General features: G+C 40.0%; 2 protein-coding genes across 7 annotated transcripts in view; one reads left to right on the top strand and one right to left on the bottom strand.

Annotated features, from left to right (window-relative positions):
- Nucleotides 1-810: 810 nt before the first annotated feature.
- USPL1 (ubiquitin specific peptidase like 1) lies at nt 811-18,742 on the bottom strand. 4 transcript variants are annotated; one of them, XM_054189140.1, is made up of 10 exons: nt 18,619-18,742; nt 18,373-18,441; nt 12,878-13,044; nt 12,192-12,320; nt 10,424-11,075; nt 8,183-8,269; nt 7,632-7,761; nt 6,239-6,364; nt 5,402-5,562; nt 811-4,243 (listed from the first exon to the last, which is right to left on the bottom strand). In XM_054189140.1, exons 3-10 carry the CDS (start codon nt 12,974-12,976, stop codon nt 2,379-2,381), a joined length of 3,249 nt encoding a protein of 1,082 aa, XP_054045115.1. In that variant the 5' UTR covers nt 12,977-13,044; nt 18,373-18,441; nt 18,619-18,742; the 3' UTR covers nt 811-2,378. The 4 variants fall into 4 exon arrangements, with proteins under 4 accessions (XP_054045115.1, XP_054045142.1, XP_054045124.1 ...); XM_054189167.1 differs by having other exon boundaries at nt 12,949-13,044; nt 18,619-18,741; XM_054189149.1 differs by lacking the exon at nt 18,373-18,441 and having other exon boundaries at nt 18,619-18,637.
- The window catches only part of LOC128904604 (uncharacterized), a 42,823-nt gene continuing 42,487 nt past the window's right edge, over nt 18,706-19,041 (top strand). For 2 of the 3 annotated variants that reach the window (XR_008464561.1, XR_008464559.1), the window contains exon 1: nt 18,714-18,830. The gene's annotated coding sequence lies outside the window, so the exon portion shown is untranslated. Of the gene's footprint in view, nt 18,831-19,041 lie in introns of all 3 variants that reach the window. The other variant, XM_054189190.1, reaches the window with a different exon arrangement.

Raw genomic sequence — 19,041 nt, 5'->3', positions numbered from 1 at the left:
CCCATACTGTATCCCACACAGCAGCAGACCAAGGACTCCTAACATACACGTACAGATGTGTCCCCCCCACCTTTTCTGCTACTAACCTTGTTGTCCTCTCAGTACCTGAAGGGGACCTACAGGAGAAGATAGGCAGGGACTCTTTATTCAGGAGTGGAGCGATAGGACAAGGGGAAACAATTTTAAACTGAAAGAAGGGAGATTTAGATTAGATACTAGGAAGGAATTCTTTCCTGTGAGGGTGGTGAGGCACTGGCACAGGTTGCCCAGAGAAGCTGTGGATGCCCCATCCCTGGAAGTGTTCAAGGCCAGGCTGGATGGGGCTTTGAGCAGCCTGGTCTAGTGGGAGGTGTCCCTGCCTGTGGCAGGGGGGTTGGAAGTAGATGACCTTTAAGGTCCTTTCCAACCCAAACCATTCTATGATACTCCTTCCTTACACCTGGACTTTCTCATCTTCTAGTGGGGTCCCTTCCTCATGTCGCCCTATGCCTTCTGCATCACGCCAAACCCAGCGTTGCTGCTTCACTCACCCCTGGGTCGGTGCCGTCCCAAACCAGTGGTGAAGGAGCTCCCACTTCACAGCTGCAGGTAGCTGCAATCCAGTTGGCCACAGATGGTATCTACACTTGAAGGCAGCTCCCCACCGCTTGGGGAAACCTCTGCAACAAGTAGTCGGGGGCAGTGAGACACACTGCTTTTCAGTGGATTGCATATAGAAACCACTGGTTGGAAAATGCTGCAGGAAAATCCTATCACCCCCTCAAGTCATGCTGAGGCACCTATTTTGTTCACTGATCAATCAAACTCTAATTTTGGTCAGCACTCTTTTAATAAGGGAATTCACAAACAGGCAAACATTTCACCAGCAGTACACTGGCACTTTACATTCAGAATCCATTGGTTTGTTTTCTATTGTACCGTTACCAATTACAACATTTAAAACAAAGGAGGAGCTCAAGTTCTTTACAAAGGCTTATATTTCAAGAATGAAACCATTCATTGTGTGAAGTGCCAGTTTGACAAACATGTACATAATAGCAACAGAAATAGCTTGGCAAGGTGAGTTCAGTGCCACTGACAGTTTTTCAAACACGTTTTGAAGCTGGTTCAAACTATCCAAGACCATTCAAATATGTAGCCATGCCTCGTAGGAACAATTATGTTCAACTGCACCTATCAGAAGAACAAGACTGAGAACGTAACATTTTGAACTTGGGACCTAAACCCATGAAAAAATGCAGAATACCTCCGAAAAGGGCTGAAACAAAGACTTGCTGATAAAATCCTTGTTATTTCTGAGTATAAGAAAAATGTACAGCTCATCCAATTTAGCATATAATACCCTCAGCTCTGTGTCTATGAATTTAAAAAAGACTCCCATCTAGCAAAATGGAAGCTAGTGAAATCCAGAAACACCAAGATGTGAATCCCTCTGGTTACTCACTGCTGTCTTGACACATTTTCCATTACTTTCTTCCTATTGACCTTGTCCGCCCTTGGCACTCTCACACACGGACAGGCGTGCACTGCTCTATGAAGAATTCCTAGTGACAACAGTAATGGATGCTAACTTACAGTTAATTTTAATTGTTAGAAACCTTTTTTTATTCATGAATTTACAGCTATGAATAATTAAAAGTTACATCTGATATTCTCTTTGTGCTGCAAACCCTGTCCCAAATCTTATTAATTTTACTTGAAAAATAACCTGGCTCAGAATATCCTGCCAAATTATATTTTCAGTTACTCAGGATGAAAACTCAGTACATGCCACAATTTTAAATAGGAAAATTTCTACCATGTATCCATCCTTCCTTGGACCCAAGGGGTGAGCTTGTTGGACAGTAGTTCTGAAAAGAGTGGAGTTCCTAACAGAATACCAGCTTTGAATTTAGTGTTGCAGAAGATCTTTGTATCAAATGATACAAACATCCCCAATTCTACTTTTTTTTTTTTTTCCCCCAAATGTTAGACAAAAACTTCAGGAGTTGGGTGATCCTGTAAAATAAATCCCTACTATCTAAATGATATTTCTTACACCATTACATCACCAAGAATACTGAAGTTTATTATTTCTCAAACTCAGTGGAATAAGTTTTCCGTATTAAAAGCAGCAAAAATTAAGAGTCGTAGGAGCTTTTAATTAAAAAATCAGCATCACATCTTACAGCTAAAATAACTGCTTCTCAGAAAAATAAAATGCATTAAAATCTTATTTGTCTGCTACAATAAAATTTTAAGAAAAATAATAACTCAAATGTAAATTGTTCAAGTACAGCCAGTGTGCAATTACACTAGTTACAAAATATAATTTAATAGTGCTTTGTTTCAAAATATACATAATACCGACAAATAGCTGAAACCAAGAAACCGAATATTTACCATGTTTCAAACAGAGTTTCATCAAAATGAGGTAAATCTATGTCACCTGCCATTGAGCTCGGTGCTGAAATGGAGAATAAGTCTTCCAGGATATCTTCCCGTGTAGGGCTTTCAAAAGCAAGTTTTTTCACACTGGGTTTGTTTATTGCATGAAGTTCCGAGTTACTGTCCTTTACAGGACTGTAATAATTGTGGTCGTCACTTGTCATTGCTGCATGTGGCACACTGGTCTTCTCATCAGCCGCTGTTGTTGCAACACTGCTGTCCACCATTTCCATATACATGCATTCCTCTTCACTTTTTGGAGCCTCTAAGGAAGCAACAGTTGAAGTAGGGGACAGTAATTCCGCCAGTATTTCATCACTGTTATTATGGCTAGTGCACTCAGATTCATTATCTGCGACATCGATCTGATACTGTAGTTCCTTTAAAAAGCTCTGCAATAATTCACTGTCACTGTGAGATGCAATCTGTGATGGGGTGCTGACATCTCCACTCACAGGTTTTTCATGTTTCATCTGTTCCACTGCTAGCCTATCCAGCGACGCCAGCTTCTTCTTTTTAGCATTAAGTTTTTTTAACAGTTTTAGGCGAAGTTTTTTTGTTTTGTCACTATCTGACTCTTCTGCCTTCCCAGAGTTACAGCTAGGTGAATGCAACTGAGTCGCTTTACCTGAGGTACCCAGTGTACTTCCCGACTTATTCCAAGTTGGACCTTCAATAGCGGTATGACTTGCTGTTGGAAGACGAGTGCTTTGAGAAAATCCTTTGAAACTGGATAAAGGATGAGTATTATTACTCTGAGGAACCACTGGATCCGGGGTCTCCGTTGTTTTCTTTGTACCTCTGCTTTGAAATCCACCAAAGTTACTTGCTCCCTTAACTGGCAACCGCACTTCACTTATTTTTTGCATTGAGGGAGTTTTGCAACTTCTCTCATTCTTGAGAGCTGAGGCACTTGAAGGCATAAAAGAAGTATTCTTGCTTAATAATTTCTTTACCCAGCTTCCAACAAATCCTCTTTTTTGGTCTTTGTGTGAAGGCTGAAAGGAATTATTGGCAGCAGGAGAATTGGCAACCTGAGAATTAACTACAATTTTGCCTGCATCTTTCAAGTCAGGTAATTTTTGTATAATATTCTCTACTGGTGACAACTTCTTGTTTAGCTGTAGTTCTGAATTTGATCCACGTTTGCTGTTAGGAAAATTAGTTCTGTCATCTGTTCTTTGAGCAAGCAACGAGTCAGGGTCATGTGTTTTGGGCACAGGAGGAGTAATATTTGCTGGATTCAACTCTTCTAGAGGTAAGCAAATGCTGGAATTTTCATATAACATGGATTCATTGTTCACAGCTAGATTAGATCCCACAAACTCTCCTGTATATGGAGTGTTAGGTGAAAAGGCTGATTCCTGCTGTTGTGGTGTGCCCATTTCAACAAGGTTACTTCCCACCATCTGTCCATTCAGCAGCGATTTACCTTCTGAGTCAACATGAATTTCTTCAAGCGTCAGTGTCACAAGATCATCATGTGCCAGATTTTCTAAACCATAATGAACAATACTTTCACCCTCGGCTACCTGCTGCTGTTTCTTATCTGGAGTTCTTACAGAATCCTCTTTGCGATGTTCTGCAGCTATTTTGTCTACAGTGTTATCGAAACCACAATGCAACACTGTGGAATTTGACTGTTCATTATTAAGAGAAAAACCTTCAATATTTTTACTCTGTGAGTTCAGTTCTTCTGGCACATGGGACGTTTTCTTTTCCCAGATAACAATATGAATCTCTGAAGGAGGAACTTCAAATCTTTTATGCCTCTTGCAATATGGCCCCTTTAAATCATCACATTCAAGCCAAGTTCCTGAAAAATAAATAGCAACCAGTAGAGACTCAGAGACTTTTAAAATTGAAGTCACTATCCTCAGACATTTGTCAAACATTTTTATAAACCCATTCCCCTGACAAGCAGAAAATAAAGGTTTTCTTCTCCATTCTTTATTACATCAGAGAAAACTGGGAGATTTCCACTGTAAAAAGATCACACACAAGCAGAATTTGCAGCAATATTATTACAGGTCAGAGTAGGTCAACCAAAAAACAAAGCTAAGGGGTTTTTTTGTTTGTTAGAACTAATGATGCTGACATCTTCTCTTAAAATACCTGCACAGGTCTGACAGAAGAACCACCTCTCAACTTAAGTTTCTCCGTAGACCTTTACATTGCTTGGGTGGGAAGCATGGGGGTTTAAGAGAAACTGCTCATTTTAATAATCTGCCTCATCATCTGCAAATTGTTCATAGATCACGAACAAATATTTTACAGCTTTAAGAATTTAAAAACAGAAATAGATGATGTACAGGATGTTCCTAACTAGGCACTTCCCAGCTGCTTCCTCTTCCTATTTGTTCTTAAACTCTGGCAGTATGATTTAGATATTTTTCATGTTGTCAGAACACTTGATAAGACAGCACTCCATTCTCTCCATAGAAGCATGAGAATCAAAATATCAATTTTTCACCTTCTCTGATTATTGCGTTCCCATCAATGGTACAACCATCATACCATCAGTAATGTTTCTAACGTGAATTTGTGCCTCAGGTGCAGTAAAGTTCAGAAATTAAAAGAAACTTCATTAATGCTGGTAGTTCCATAGGTTCCCTTGCTTCCAGCCATAAATGGATTAATAACTGGCTTCAAAATAACCATTTGTCCCACAGTCATGCTCAGACTGTATTTTTTAACTTTTACAGAGTTATGGAAGGAAACAAGTCTACCCAAATAACTTTTGCCAACGAGTAAAGTATAGGACAGAACACTGCTGAACAAATCAGTTGAACTAAACTGAAACCTTCACCCTGAGTAACAGAGTTCCCATAATTATTCTCAAAATTTTAATATGAATTTAAGAATACAGAAATCCTTGTTATTATATATGGACTGTTGAGACTATTGCAGTAACCCATAAAACAGTATTTGATGTACGCTCATGAAGTAGTATAATAGAATTTATGGTTCTTACCATCAGGATTCAAAGACCAGGTTATGAAGTGCTTCTTATCTATTTGATACTGAACAATAGACGTTATTTGGTAGGTATCTTCTTCAAACCGAAATGAATAGTGGTTCAGGTTGTTATGTGGCAAGCCTTCTACGAAATGTAACATTAATATTGAGGATACTCTAATAAAGAGACAATGAAGTACCATTTTATTACAAGAGAATAGTGGGAAAAGTTCCTAACAAAAAAGCAAGGCATATGAAAGAATATGTAGCCCTGCCCTTACTATTCTACTTCAACACAGGACTCTTCAGATTGCACAGTAGTCAAGGGATAAGAATATCCCAACTGGATATTCCATTTCTTTATAGATTAAGGGAAAAAACAAAGACCACATAAGGGATTTTGGGAGTGGGGAAAAAGTGAAAAAAAAAACCAACAGGAGACAACTGTGCCATAACCACAGTAGGGAGGGACACAGTTCTCAAGTCAAACTAGTAAACACATGATCAGGCAACAGTTTTATCCACCAACTGCAGGGGCTGTGGAAAGGCTCACACTGGGTATCAGTTGTCTATATTTACTACTTGGTAGTAAGTATTTATGACCTGGCTCAAACACATGTGCTGGTCAGCATGCTAAACACTGCTCTATGTTTCATGCTTATTAAACACTATTTGCCATCTCACAGCATTTGAGAATGATGTACAATCTTTAAAAGTGAGTATTTATCAGAGTTTAAAGCTTAGAATTTTTGTAAACTCAGGATAATAGTTTGGTTTTGAAAGTGATACGTTCAATAATTGAAGTCTCAGAATTTTATGTATTTTATTTTCAAGTTCCCATATTCAAACTTACTTTTCCAAAATCATCTGTCGTCTTTGAGATCTGTCGCTACAGTTATTACATGGTCCAACATGAATAGCGTTAAGTGGATGCCAATCAGGGATTATATTCATGAATGTTGTTAGTGTTTTCCTAAATCTGGACACACATACACACACAAAAAAGGAGTAAGTTGAGTTGCTGATCAGAAAACAATGACTATATACACTTTACTAGGAGAAAAAAGTTATAAAAATGTTCAGACAAAGCCAAATTCTATTTATATTCATGCTATTTGTATGAATTCCACTGTGACTGCATCACATCCAAGTCAGCACTGAATTCAGTTCTGCCAAACAGTATCAGTCACCATTTGTTCTCAGCAGCTCTGTGGCCTTCAGTTTCACATTATTTGCTCCTTCTCCCTTAGCACATTATCTCGGTTTCCTTTCCAACGTAAGAGAGAGCTTGTACCAGGATTCGCATAATTTACTAGCTAATACAGAATCTCAAGGAGAGACGGAAGCGGTAACAAATTACCTCAGAATCCACGTTATACAAGATCTTGTTTTCAAAAAACAGTACATTCAGAGCTGAGATTACGCAGAGGTTATATTGTATGAAAATACAATGTACGGGATATTAAAGTGAAATAACATAGTTTATTCATTCATCAGCCACAGAAAGGACTTGCTTTATATTCAACCTAACCTAGATTTTTCAACTTTAAAAAAAAAACAACACAGTATGTAACAAATGCTCTTGAACACATCCTATTAACCAGGACTACACATTAGCTGGCAGTGTAACGGACAGCATTCATCTCATCTCACTTGTGGATTTAGAATTTTACTGTATAAACCTAAGATAGTGGAGAGAAACAGGCATTTTTCAAGTAAAGTGAGCTGTCTTCTGAAGGTGTCTCTCTTTTTCTGCTGACTTTAAAAGGAACCTAAATGACTAGCTTGTACCTGCAGCTGCAAGAACTAAATCAATTCTCAAGAAATTACTTCCCTGGAATACTATTATAAAATAGATAAATTATGTGAGAGAATATCTGATTCTTTGTAATCCAAATGAATGCTAGAGATATTCTTCAACAGCAAAAGTGTACTAGGCATATGTTCTTTAGAACCACAATGCTTTGTATGCACTCAATAAAATACGAGTCAGCATGGCCAGGGACTCACATAGTTACCTATTATTTCTTTCTTAATTAAGAGATGACATGGTTTCCTAAAACATAACATAGCAGTAAACTATTTGCAAATGCTAGCCTAAAAAAGTGGATCATGTAAAACTTCACCAACAAGCTTAAGTTGTACAAAACCTAGAGATCTGAACAAAATCAACTATTACATGCAGATTTAAAAAGGCATGGTAGAACAGTTATATAGAAGCTACTTAAAAAAAAAATAAATCTCACCGGTCCTGGTATTTGTAGCCACAACATACACATTCAAACTTCCATGAAAACGAATGCAAGAATAGTTTCTCAGCTTGCTGATCAAGTTGTAAGAGTAGAGGGAGTGCAAACACTGGACTCTCCTTCTTACCTTCAAAGATGGGGCAGAAAAATGTCACTGAATATTTGAAATCCGCTTTCAGTACTTCGAAAATGAAGAATAAAAGCTTATTGCTGATTTTAATTCCAGTTATCCCTTCAAGGCTGTATTTCTAATCCTCACAGCAAAGGGATTGATTCATGTTATTAGGTTGTTATCAATGACAATTCCATGACCACAGCAGAGTTACAAAGACAAAAATACGCTCTCTAAAAAGTCAAAAACAGTTAAGGGACAAAGCAGCTGATCACACTGTAAAGTATATATTTGTCACCAATAAAATAAAAAAAAGGACTTGCAAGCTGTCTTGGATGCATACGTACATACATATTTTTACATACTGACATACTACATGGCTTTACATATAGAGTTTCCTGAAAGTAAATGCTGAGATGCTGCAGTAATTACTTACCCAATTCACACTTAAGCCGAGGCTGAAGCTGGGTAAAAATTCTGTTTCTGATTTCATTGAGATGTGCTTCTGCTTTTGGAAGAACATCTAAAGAAAAAATACATATGCTTTCATGTATTTATGTGTAACACTCCCACCCTTTCACACACCCATGTACCCCTAACATGCACTCACTCTCTCCAAACTGATGTCTTTCATATTGACCTATTTGCCTAAAACTGTTGGTAAAATAGCCCATGCTTGGTGTTAATTGATTTGAAAATTACAGAAGAATTTACAGAAGTTATACACATTTTACTGCAGTCTGCTAACCAGTAATTACTTGACCTGACTTAAAGTATGGCTAAGAGTCTTTATCAATAGCTAGATGGTAATGACATTTAAGGATAAAGTAACCAGACATTGCAAACACTGGAGATTCAGAGATTAAGAGTAGATTTTAAAACCTAAACACTAATATCAAAAGTGCAAAAAATTTGCTTACATGCTTTGTAATGATGTCATACAATTCACAATAAAAAATTAAATTGTGTTGTTCCAGATTAAATAATAATACGTTAAGTTAGCCTTTAAAACAGTAATTATTTTTAAAATAGTGTACATTATATATCTATGTATTTTAAATTTAGAAGTTACATTTTTCATACACAAACCCATTCTGAAAGCCCAAGAAATAACATAACTTGTACTACACAATTATGATCATTACCTGCACAAATTAAAAGTTTCTTGCAGCTCTATTGCTTTTGATTGTTTTAAACAACCGTATGTAAGAGACACTGAAAAATTACACAGATGGGCACAATAAATACTACACCTATTTTCTACATCAACACTCTTCACCCAATCCCTTCTCCACTGTTGCACAAATAAACTAACTTGTTTTGCAGCAATTCCTGGCAATGAAAAGGTTTGGTATCTCAAATGACATTATATTCCAACACTTAAGATCCCCATTTAAGGGCTCTTGCACACCAGAGCTCCTTTGCAAACACAGCACAACAGAGGGGAAAAAACCTATCTCAGACGGGTTCTGTATGGTAGAGGGCTTCCAAATATTACCCAAGAACCTAAAATCAAGCAGCCTGACTTTCTGCTAGGCAGAATATATGAACTGCTTCAGAATATTTTTGGATTATTTTTTTTCCCCTCTGTAAAATAGTATGTTTTCTCTGCTACAAACTGAATTAAACCATTTTTGATATACCATTATTGTTCCCAGGAAAGATACGATATTCTTCAAGTTATCTAATGCTGTTCTGGGACTATAGTCTCTATATTCAAACAGACACTTTTCCTGGAACATCTATTGAAAAAAAAAACATGAAAGGTACTGGCTAACCAGAGATCTGTATTAATTCCCTAACAGATGATCTCTTAGAAGTTCAGACTTATGACACGAATGGGTCAGTTCAAGAGGACTAAGAAAAACATATCCTAGTTTGAGAGTCTTAAACTGAAACCACAATACAGAAAATTATCAAAGTGACACATTACAGTGCCACATCCTCCTCTGACTCCAGCTGTGCTGCCTGGAAGGTTGCCCATGGCTGCCCACCACTGCCCCTGTGCTTGGAGTTACGGTCCTGCAACCTGCAAGTTACTCACTAGCCCTTTCCAGTTAGTATGAACCAGGTTAATGTGTTTGATTAATTTTCACTGAAACAGGCTAGGAAGTACTATCATCCACAGCACAGCTTGCAGACCTCAGGGGGAGAGTTCCTTCAATGAGCGCAGCTGGAGCCAGAAGAGAACACATGTTCCCAACTTTACTATTTTTGGTGTAATAAGGCAACTGCCCATTTATACAAGGATATAATCCACAACAGAAATTATTCTGAAGATTAAGATTAGAACAGAATCTTAATAGGATGGGGGAAGGAAACAGTCAGGAAGAAGGGAACAGACAGAAGGGAAGGAAACAGTCAAGCTCAATTACATAAACAATTTACATATTCTCTATATGGGATATGACAAAAAAAATAAAAATCAAGAGATGCTTAGTGTTTTACGATTTCAAAGCGTGCACATTTGCCACAAGAAAAACAATTTCAGAGGTTACCGGGATTCTGACAGATAAAGCACACTACTCTGCAAATTCATGGTAATGAGTTGTAACTCATTCTTTTGTGATCTTGAAATAGAACAGACACATATCTAAGTGCACTATACTAATTTCCACATATTTGTATCAGATCAGATCACTCTGAGTATGAAGAAACAGCAGCTAAATGTACTCACCTTTTACTTTACTCCTTTTACAGGTATTCAGAAGCACAGTTGCTTGATTATATTTTGTTAAAAGTTTCTGAAGTAAACATTTTCCATCATTATATTCTGCTGCCAGAGGAAATTTTAATATTTCTAAGTGTACCAGTGCTGACAAAATACAATCTAGCCAACAAAGATTATGCATGTTTCTCCACTGAAGACAGAACTCTGTGTTACTAGTGGAACCTTTATCCTTTTTGAGCAAAATTTCAGATGTTGTTGAACAAAGTTCAGAATTTGGCAAGAGTTGTGTTCTGGGACTAGGAGTCTTAGACGGACTTTTGTGGTGGTAGTTGGTGTTTTTTTCAAAATCTGCCTTCTGTACACAGGTCTCCACATTGTTAGTAGGTTTTTGATGGTCCTTTTGCAACACATCATGTAGGCTTGACTTGGGAATACATAAGCTATTCTGATAGCACTTGACAACTGGGTCTGTATTAACAGCGTGCTCAACATTTACCACATTATCGGTCCTTGCTTTTTTTGAATGTGATTCAACAGAAAAAATATCACTGATATCACACAATTTCCTTTTCTTATGAGTAGATGGAACTTGATGATTTTCTGAATCAGCAGAAGTAATTATGCTGTTTAATGGTTTATAACCAAGTGGGTAGATACACTAAAGGAAAGAAAAAAAAGTTACAGTGAAATCTACAGAGCTAAAACAAGTACAAACCATACTCTTAAAACAGAATGTAGGATTTCTGTAAAGTGATATTTTAATGAAATCAATACGTAAATTCAACATACGTATGCAAGGAAGGGTGTTTTATCCAGCCACTGTCGTATAAGAAATTGTGAAGTAGATACATCAGCAGTGATAATCAACACTACTTTTCCAGTAAATGCTTCCAGCCCCTGAAAACAACCTAATTTTGTCTTATTCTGCTAAATTCATTCCTTTAGGGTACAGATTTGGCATTATCATCCCATGCCTGAGAGACTACTGGTGCCAAAACTAGCAGGGTATCTTTCAGACTAGCCAGCTGCATTAAACCAGGTGTTGGTAGAGACTTACATATATAGCTATTCTGCAACGAGAATACAGTCAAATCCATTATTACCAATCTCAAGACCGATACTATGATTATTTAAAAGTGCAGAGGGATAGGAAAACAAACTCAGAGACCCATTTCTAGTCTAGTCTCTGTCTACTAATTTAAGGGCACCAGTCCATGTGGGATTGCTATACCCTCTCCACATACACGGAGCAGTGGAGAAGGAAGAGGCAGCAAAATCACAACTTGAATATTAAGCGGCACAGAAATACACTAAGGCTAAACTTATAAGGGGTGGGGGGAACTCCTAAACATTGTAATTATAATTACGAACCTATCTGCGTTACCTAGACTTAAGGAAGGGAAAATGGGAGACTCACATCAGCAAGAGTTGTGTATTAGTTACATGGATCATCAAATTTTCACCGTGTATTCTGATTCATACAAAGACTTATTTAGTACCACTTGTGTTCCCTTGTACATAAGCGAAACTCTCCATTCATTTTAATCTACTCCTTTTAAATCTTTAGGGTAGCTAGCTGTGCCTAAACACTGCATGTACACAGGTTAGTTATGGTTTTGTCTATATACAGGCAAACATCATCCAGCACATGGACTCAAAGTGGTCCTATTTCAACAGTCTGCTTATCACCACCAAAACCTTGAACTTAAAGAGGTGTAACTGCTGAAGGTGAAGGCCTCTGCACTACCAAACAAAACTGTTAATTAGCTAATACCTGAGGATTTTCACAAAGAAAAATAGACTCTTGAAAATTAATGCGGTAAGTCCGTAAAACTTGGATCCGGCCCTTCTCTTTGCAGACTGGACAATGCTCATGTGCAGTTGTTTCCACAGGATTACAGTTCTAAAAAAAAAAAAAAAAGAAAGAAAGAAAAAGCAGAATAAACTTATCTATTTCATATGTTATCCCAAAGTAAGACATATATACATACCAAGACAGAAAATCAACGTGCAACTTCTAAATGTAATACCTAATACAATATAGAAAAGTAAACTAGATTGGGTTTTTTTAATATTTATAAGATATATATTCATATGGTAGAGTGTTCTAAATAAGTTTTTAAATATTCAAATATTTAATAAGATATCTTTAACAACACAATTATGCAACATTTCATTCTACTTGAACTAAACCACAGGACACTTATTGCCAGGAAACACAAGCTCAGATCTTTGAAATACAAATCAATTTTCATAGGAATGCAAACAGTTGTAAAAATAGTGCCAGTAAAAAAATCATAGGCACATATTTACTTAGAATAATCTTTCGCCATTGTTATAGATTTCCGTGGAAAATAATTTTGAGAATTTTTTTTTGGTAAAATTAAGACCAATTAAAAAATCTCTCAAAGCAGAGAAAAATATGAACTTTGCACACATGTAAAACAAGTTTCAACTGACTTTTCCCAAATACCCCACCATGTGGAGTGTCGATTTCCCTATACCAGTCCCTTCTCCAATCACTTGCAAACCATTTGTAGTCTTCTGGGTATCCATCATTCTGAGCCACTGGCTAATTTATGTCACTTGTAACAATGTCATGACCACTAAGGATTTTTCAAAGACTCCTGAAAAATAAGAAGTGAATAAAACAATTAAAGAAAAATTAGATTAAATTTTGGGGAAAATACACCAACAATAATGCAGCCTGTATTTTCTGTGAGAATGAATTCAGAAGAGTATTTTCTTGAATGAAAATACTTATGTTCTAGTGCAGATTATGAACTCAAAACTTTAAATTAAGGCACATAATAGATTTAACAGCTTTAGGCCCTGAATTTGCAAGCTTATCTATTCTTTGCACTCTACAAGGTCTTACATATTTTCCAAGTGCACTATACAGAAATGTAGATGTCTTGTCTGGGCATCTCAACTTACTGCATCTAACACTCAGAAAGAATGAACTTCTTTAAAAACGGCTACAATAAGATCCCATACAGTTATAGATTGCTGCTGAGGAACATTAAAAAAACCAACGAACCAAAAAACCTCACACTGTTGCATCTTTCAAAACAGTGAATTTAGTGTGTAATAAACTATTACAAGTTTTTACTGCAAACGTTAACTACAGAAGGGCATCCTGCCGTTACTGCCACTTTTTGGAAACTTCTGATGTTACTTTAGCAACGTTACAGACTTCATAGCAAACTAAAGCTCTTTCACAGTATCATTGCTACATAATTGTATTGTGTATTTTAAAAGTGGCGTTGAATAGTCTAGTTAAAAGATTTCTCAAATTCAGGGCCAAATATTCCCTTTCTCACATATCACACACAGACACATTTATGGAGGACAACTTCAGTATGAACCAGGTACACATCAGATGGCAGCTCCTTCAGTCCATTCCTTCACTGGCACTGAGGCTAATTACACCTTGAATCGGCCAGAAAAAACACAGAGATTTAGAACTACAGGGACCCAATTCTGCTCCTGCTGACTTCAAATGGAACTAACCAGAATAAATACATATCTCTTAAAGATACAGGGAAAATTAGGTAAGTTGAATTGCAAAGTCATCAATGCAGTATCTCTCCTTCAGACATGACTGTTCCCTTTTCATTACTTCCACTGACCATGATATCCTTTCAACCCTTTCTTATGCTACAGCACTAACTCATACGATAGTTCCTTTTGGAAAATAGAAATTTCCCAAGGCATTCTTGGAGACCTGTGTAAATACCAGTTCAACCCAAAAGCATTTATAATACTGGGTAAGGAGAGACCATACAGAACTGGACAGAATGCTAAAAACCAACAGAGAATGAATTAAAAAAGCACAGTAGGAAAATGTAACAACTCATTTCAAATCAGTCCCCAGTGGCAACTTAAGAGAGGGTCAAAATGAGATGATGGTGTATCCTACTGACACTTTCAATGTGTTCAGCAGCACTTTTCGGAATTACTGGGCTGCAGCGTGTAAAGACAGTATACCCTAGCTTATAAAACTAATGGTTGTAATGGAAGGTAAGAACAAAAATATCAACCCACATGCAGGCAAGCTCTCCAGTTTTTCACATAGTGGCAATAGCACTATCACACTGTGACTCAACTCTATTATCATATATTTAGTCTGGCCAGGAACTTGAGTTCTTTTATACAATTACAAGTTATGCAGATACCAGCCACACTAAAACACATAACAACTTTACTCTCCGTGCTGTAGCAAGTAAGAAAATGTCTTTAACTTGTTCAGGGAACTTTTAGTCAATTCCTTGGCCTGAAGCAGTCTCAGCTCTCCAACGTAAATAAAACACATAGATCACGTGACTGGAACTCTAGGCAATTTCTCACCACATAAATACAACACACACTCAAAAAGGTTAGTAACACTATCAACCTGCAAGTTATTCCTTTGTAAGCATGCCCTGGTTTTATAAAACATATTTATTTATTTTCAAGTCCCTGTTTTCCCTGTCACCCCTCTCAAAAGGAAAGCAAGTATTTTTTTCAGTGATGTTCCCTATTACTTCTGCTCTTCTTTTTAAAGCTTAGATACTGTTCTGAGATGTACAATACCTCCCCCAACTATAATCACCCAGCAATAGTACTATAGTACTGGCGTCCAAGACTTTTATTGCACTTACGAATATAATAAACATTTAAAAAATTTATTAATTTTCCTTTTATTTCAAAGACATTAACACACCAAGCAAATAAAACGTGTCTGCCAGTACTAGATATGCAGAGTGGTACCAACTAGCCTGCCTGTACTTCTCAGTATTCGTAAGATTACAGCAAGTTATTAGTGATCTTTGCACAACATACAAAAATTGGGCATCAGATCAACAACTGCCAAGAAAAACAGCCAAGCAAAAGACTGCTGTACCAAGTACTGAAACAAGCCATTGTAGCAATGTGCAATATCTGCATTACAGATGGGAAAGTACATAGGAATGTGCTTTCAAGCTTACTGGGTCATGCTATAAACCATTCATGCTACTTTCCTTCTTTTATCCTGGATACTTGAAAAATGTAATGCAAAATATGTTATGGACCCGGTGTAATTATTAAGGCTATGGTTATGCTTCCTCGAGTAGATGAGTTGATCTAATGGCTCCTTGCTGCAAAACAGGGAGGTCTCTCTTCTCTTTTCTTTCTCTCGCCCCACCTTTCAACAGTTCACATCCTCGTCAGACTTTCCAAAAGCTAACTGAGCTCACAAACCAGCAGAAAACTCGGTAAAGCACAAGTTTTTCTGCTATTCTAGTCAGTTAAATTGGCCTGTGAAAAGGTCTCATGAGCTACAGAGCTGAAAGGGCAAAGACAGAAGACAAGGAAAAGGTGAAGGATTGGAGAGATATGGGTTTGATGGATGGGCTGTTAGATGGCTAAGGAATTGCTGGGTGGCCACATCCAAAGAGTTGCAGTTAACAGCTCAATGTCCCAAGTAGGCACCAGTAATGAGTGGTGTCCCTCAGGGGTCTGTATTGCAACCAGTAATGTTTACTATCTTTACTAACAACATGGACAGTAGGATCGAGTGCACCCTCAGCAAGTTTGCAGATGACACCAAGCCAAGTGGTGCAATTGATACGCTAGAGGGAAGGGATGCCATCCAGCATGATCTTGACAGTCTACAGCGGTAGGCCCATGTGAACCTCATGAGGTTCAACAAGGCCAAGTGCAAGGTCCTGCACATGGGTCAGGGCAACCCCAGCAACAGGCTGGGGGATGAAGGGATTGTGAGCAGCTGTGACGAGAATGACTTGGGGGCTACTGGTGGATGAAAAGCTGGATATGAGCTGACAAAGTGGACTTACAGCCCAGAAGGCCAACCACATCCTGGGCTGCATCAAAGGAAGCGTAGCCAGCAAGTCAAGGGAAGTCATTCTGTCCCTCTACTCTGCACTGGTAAGACCCCACCTGGAGAACTGTGTTCAGCTTTGGAGCCCTCCACACAGAAATGACATGGACCTGTTGGAGTGCATCCAGAGGAGGGCTACAAAAACGATCAGAGAGCTGGAACACCTCTCCTCTGAAGAAAGGCTGAGAGAGTAGCTGTTGTTAAGCTTGGAAAAGAAAAGGCTTTGGGGAGACCTTATTGCAGCCTTTTGGTACTTAAAGGGGGCCTACAGGAAAGATTGGGACAAACTTTTTAGCAGAGCCTGTAGTAACAGGGTAAGGGGCAATGGTTTTAAATTTAAAGAGGATAGATTTAGATTGGATATAAGGAAGAAATTCTTTACAATGAGGATGGTGAGACACTGGGACAGGTTGCCCAGAGAAGCTGCGGATGCCCCATCCCTGGAGGTGTTCTAGGTCAGGTTGGACAGCGCTTTGAGCAACGTGATCTAGTGGAAGATGTCCCTGCTTATTGCAGGGGAAGGGTGGACTAGATGATCTTTAAAGGTCCCTTCCAGCCCAACCCATTCTATAATTCTATGGTAAAAGGAACCTGGACCTTTTGATAATAGTGAGCTGTACTTCATGAAACAATATCTTATAAATAAAAATCAGCTACAAACTGCAGTAAGCAGGTGACAGAACACATTACATTACAGTGAACAGACCATCTACTCTTTGTTTAAAGGCTAAAGGGACACTTCAAAATGACCTGCTTGTAAATAGTCTTACAAGTCTTCTTTCCTTCATCAAGGGGATATTGAAAAGATTAAAAGAACCAAACAAAAGTCTGAGAAGAAAAACAAAAAAGTGAGAAAAACTTCCATTGTGTTATATGTTACCTATCTATTCTTTATGCAAGAAGAAATCAGAGTTTCAAGTTTTTTCTTTATCTGAAGTTATAAGTATAAATATTCAAATCCCAGCTGCCTCCACAAAAATTACAATTTTGGCCACAAAATAAATTCCACTAAGTGCAACAGTACTAAGACATCGTTGCTGTCACAAAGTAACTCTCTCTACACTGCAGCCTGTAAGTGCTAGGCAGAATTGCAAATCTCCCTTTCTGCAAACTTCTTCCCTGCAAGAAGCCTAACACAGAATAAGGCAAATAAAGATAAAACTGATGAAGTTGTAAAATAAACCTGTGTGCAGTGTTATAACTCCGCTGTTCTAAAAGTCTCTCTAGTCAGACTTCTCTTAAAGCCTTTTCATATTAAATGCTTTTACGGGTGTATGAGAAGGGACAGGGACTTGTTGAGAAATCATTCAGTGCTTCTGAAAAAAACATGAGTTAATGTGGGGAAAAAAACATAGCCTAAACTAGTGCTGTTTACTATAGCTGCAGCTAAGAGATGCAAGATTTCAGGAAGGGACTTTGCGTAGGCAGAACCTCAGCCTCTGACGCCAGGCAGTGGAAGCGAGGGGCACAGGTTTGGGATGCCAGCTAGCCAGCTGCCAGGGCTGTGCTAGCGGCTGCCCTTCCTTCAACTCCAAAAGGTGCTCAACTGTTCCAGATAAACGTATGGTTAAACAGCCTCCTTGGTTTTTAATCCACATCCAGAGCGATCCGTGTGCTATGGAAAGACTGTAGAAGAAAAAAGTGTTTATAGAGCTAATTGTTAGAACATAAGAAAACTGTGCAAGGGGGATTTATCTGTCTACACAGATGCACTAGTACCTCACCGAGTCTATCCTTAGGCCAGGCTGGATGGGGCTTTGAGCAACCTGGTCTAGTGGGAGGTGTTCCTGCCCATGGCAGGGGAGTTGGGACTAGATGATCTTTAAGGCCCTTTCCAAACTAAACCATTCTGTGGTTCATGAAACGCTTCTTTCAGCCAGTTTTAGTGAGCAGAGGGAAAGCGCGCCCTAACCACACAGCTACTGACATGAAATACTCAGTCGGCATGTAGGAACGCCTCAGGCAGCCCTCCCACCGCAGCCCACGCACCGGCACCCCCCCGGCCTGCCCAGGGGCTCGGCGCAGCCGCCCCTCCCTCCGGCAGCCACCCGGCCTGACGGGCCCGGCGGCGCGGCCCCAGCCCCGCTCTCACCTGCCGGCCGCCGAGCCCCGGCTCCCCACGCCGCCGCTCCCGGCCCTTGCCGCCGCGCTCCCCGGCGCCCTGCGAAGCACAGGAATCCGTAGACCCAGCTCGCCCGCCCGCTCGCCCACCGCCCACCTCCCGCCTCCCCTCAGCGGCCTTCCCGCGCGGCCCGCCCCCGCCGCACGTGCGCACGGCGGGCGCAGGCGCGTGCCTCCCCCTCCGCCCCGCGGCCGTTACAGTCCGGCAGCTACTCACCGGCCGTTACCCGCCGGTCGTTACCTCAGAGTGGCCGGCGGCCTCAGGCCCGGCGGCCGCCGCCGGCGCCGCCCGCCCGGCGGCTGCTGCTGGTGCTGCGCAGTTTCCGGCGCGTCCCCGCCGCCATGCCAGTCCGCCCCGCCCCGCTCCCGGCAGGCAGCGGCGGCGGGCGGGAGCGGGGCTGCGCGGCGGAGGTGCGAGCAGCGCCTGAGGTATTTTCCCTCCCCCTCGCCTCCCCCCACCCCTGGCCCTTCCTCCGCGCTCCCTCGTGCGGAGCGGTGGGAGGGGACGATGAGGGCTGCGGCCCGCCCGCCTTCCGTGGGGGACGGCCCGGCGAGCGGCCGCTCTCCTCCGCCGCCTTCCCGGGCGCCTGAGCAGGGAGGGGGCCCGCACCTGCTCCCCCCCAACCCGCCGGAGGAGCGA

This window comes from Rissa tridactyla, chromosome 1, assembly GCF_028500815.1.
Source record: "Rissa tridactyla isolate bRisTri1 chromosome 1, bRisTri1.patW.cur.20221130, whole genome shotgun sequence".
NCBI lineage: Eukaryota > Metazoa > Chordata > Aves > Charadriiformes > Laridae > Rissa > Rissa tridactyla.
This window is presented reverse-complemented; position numbering and strand designations above follow the sequence as displayed.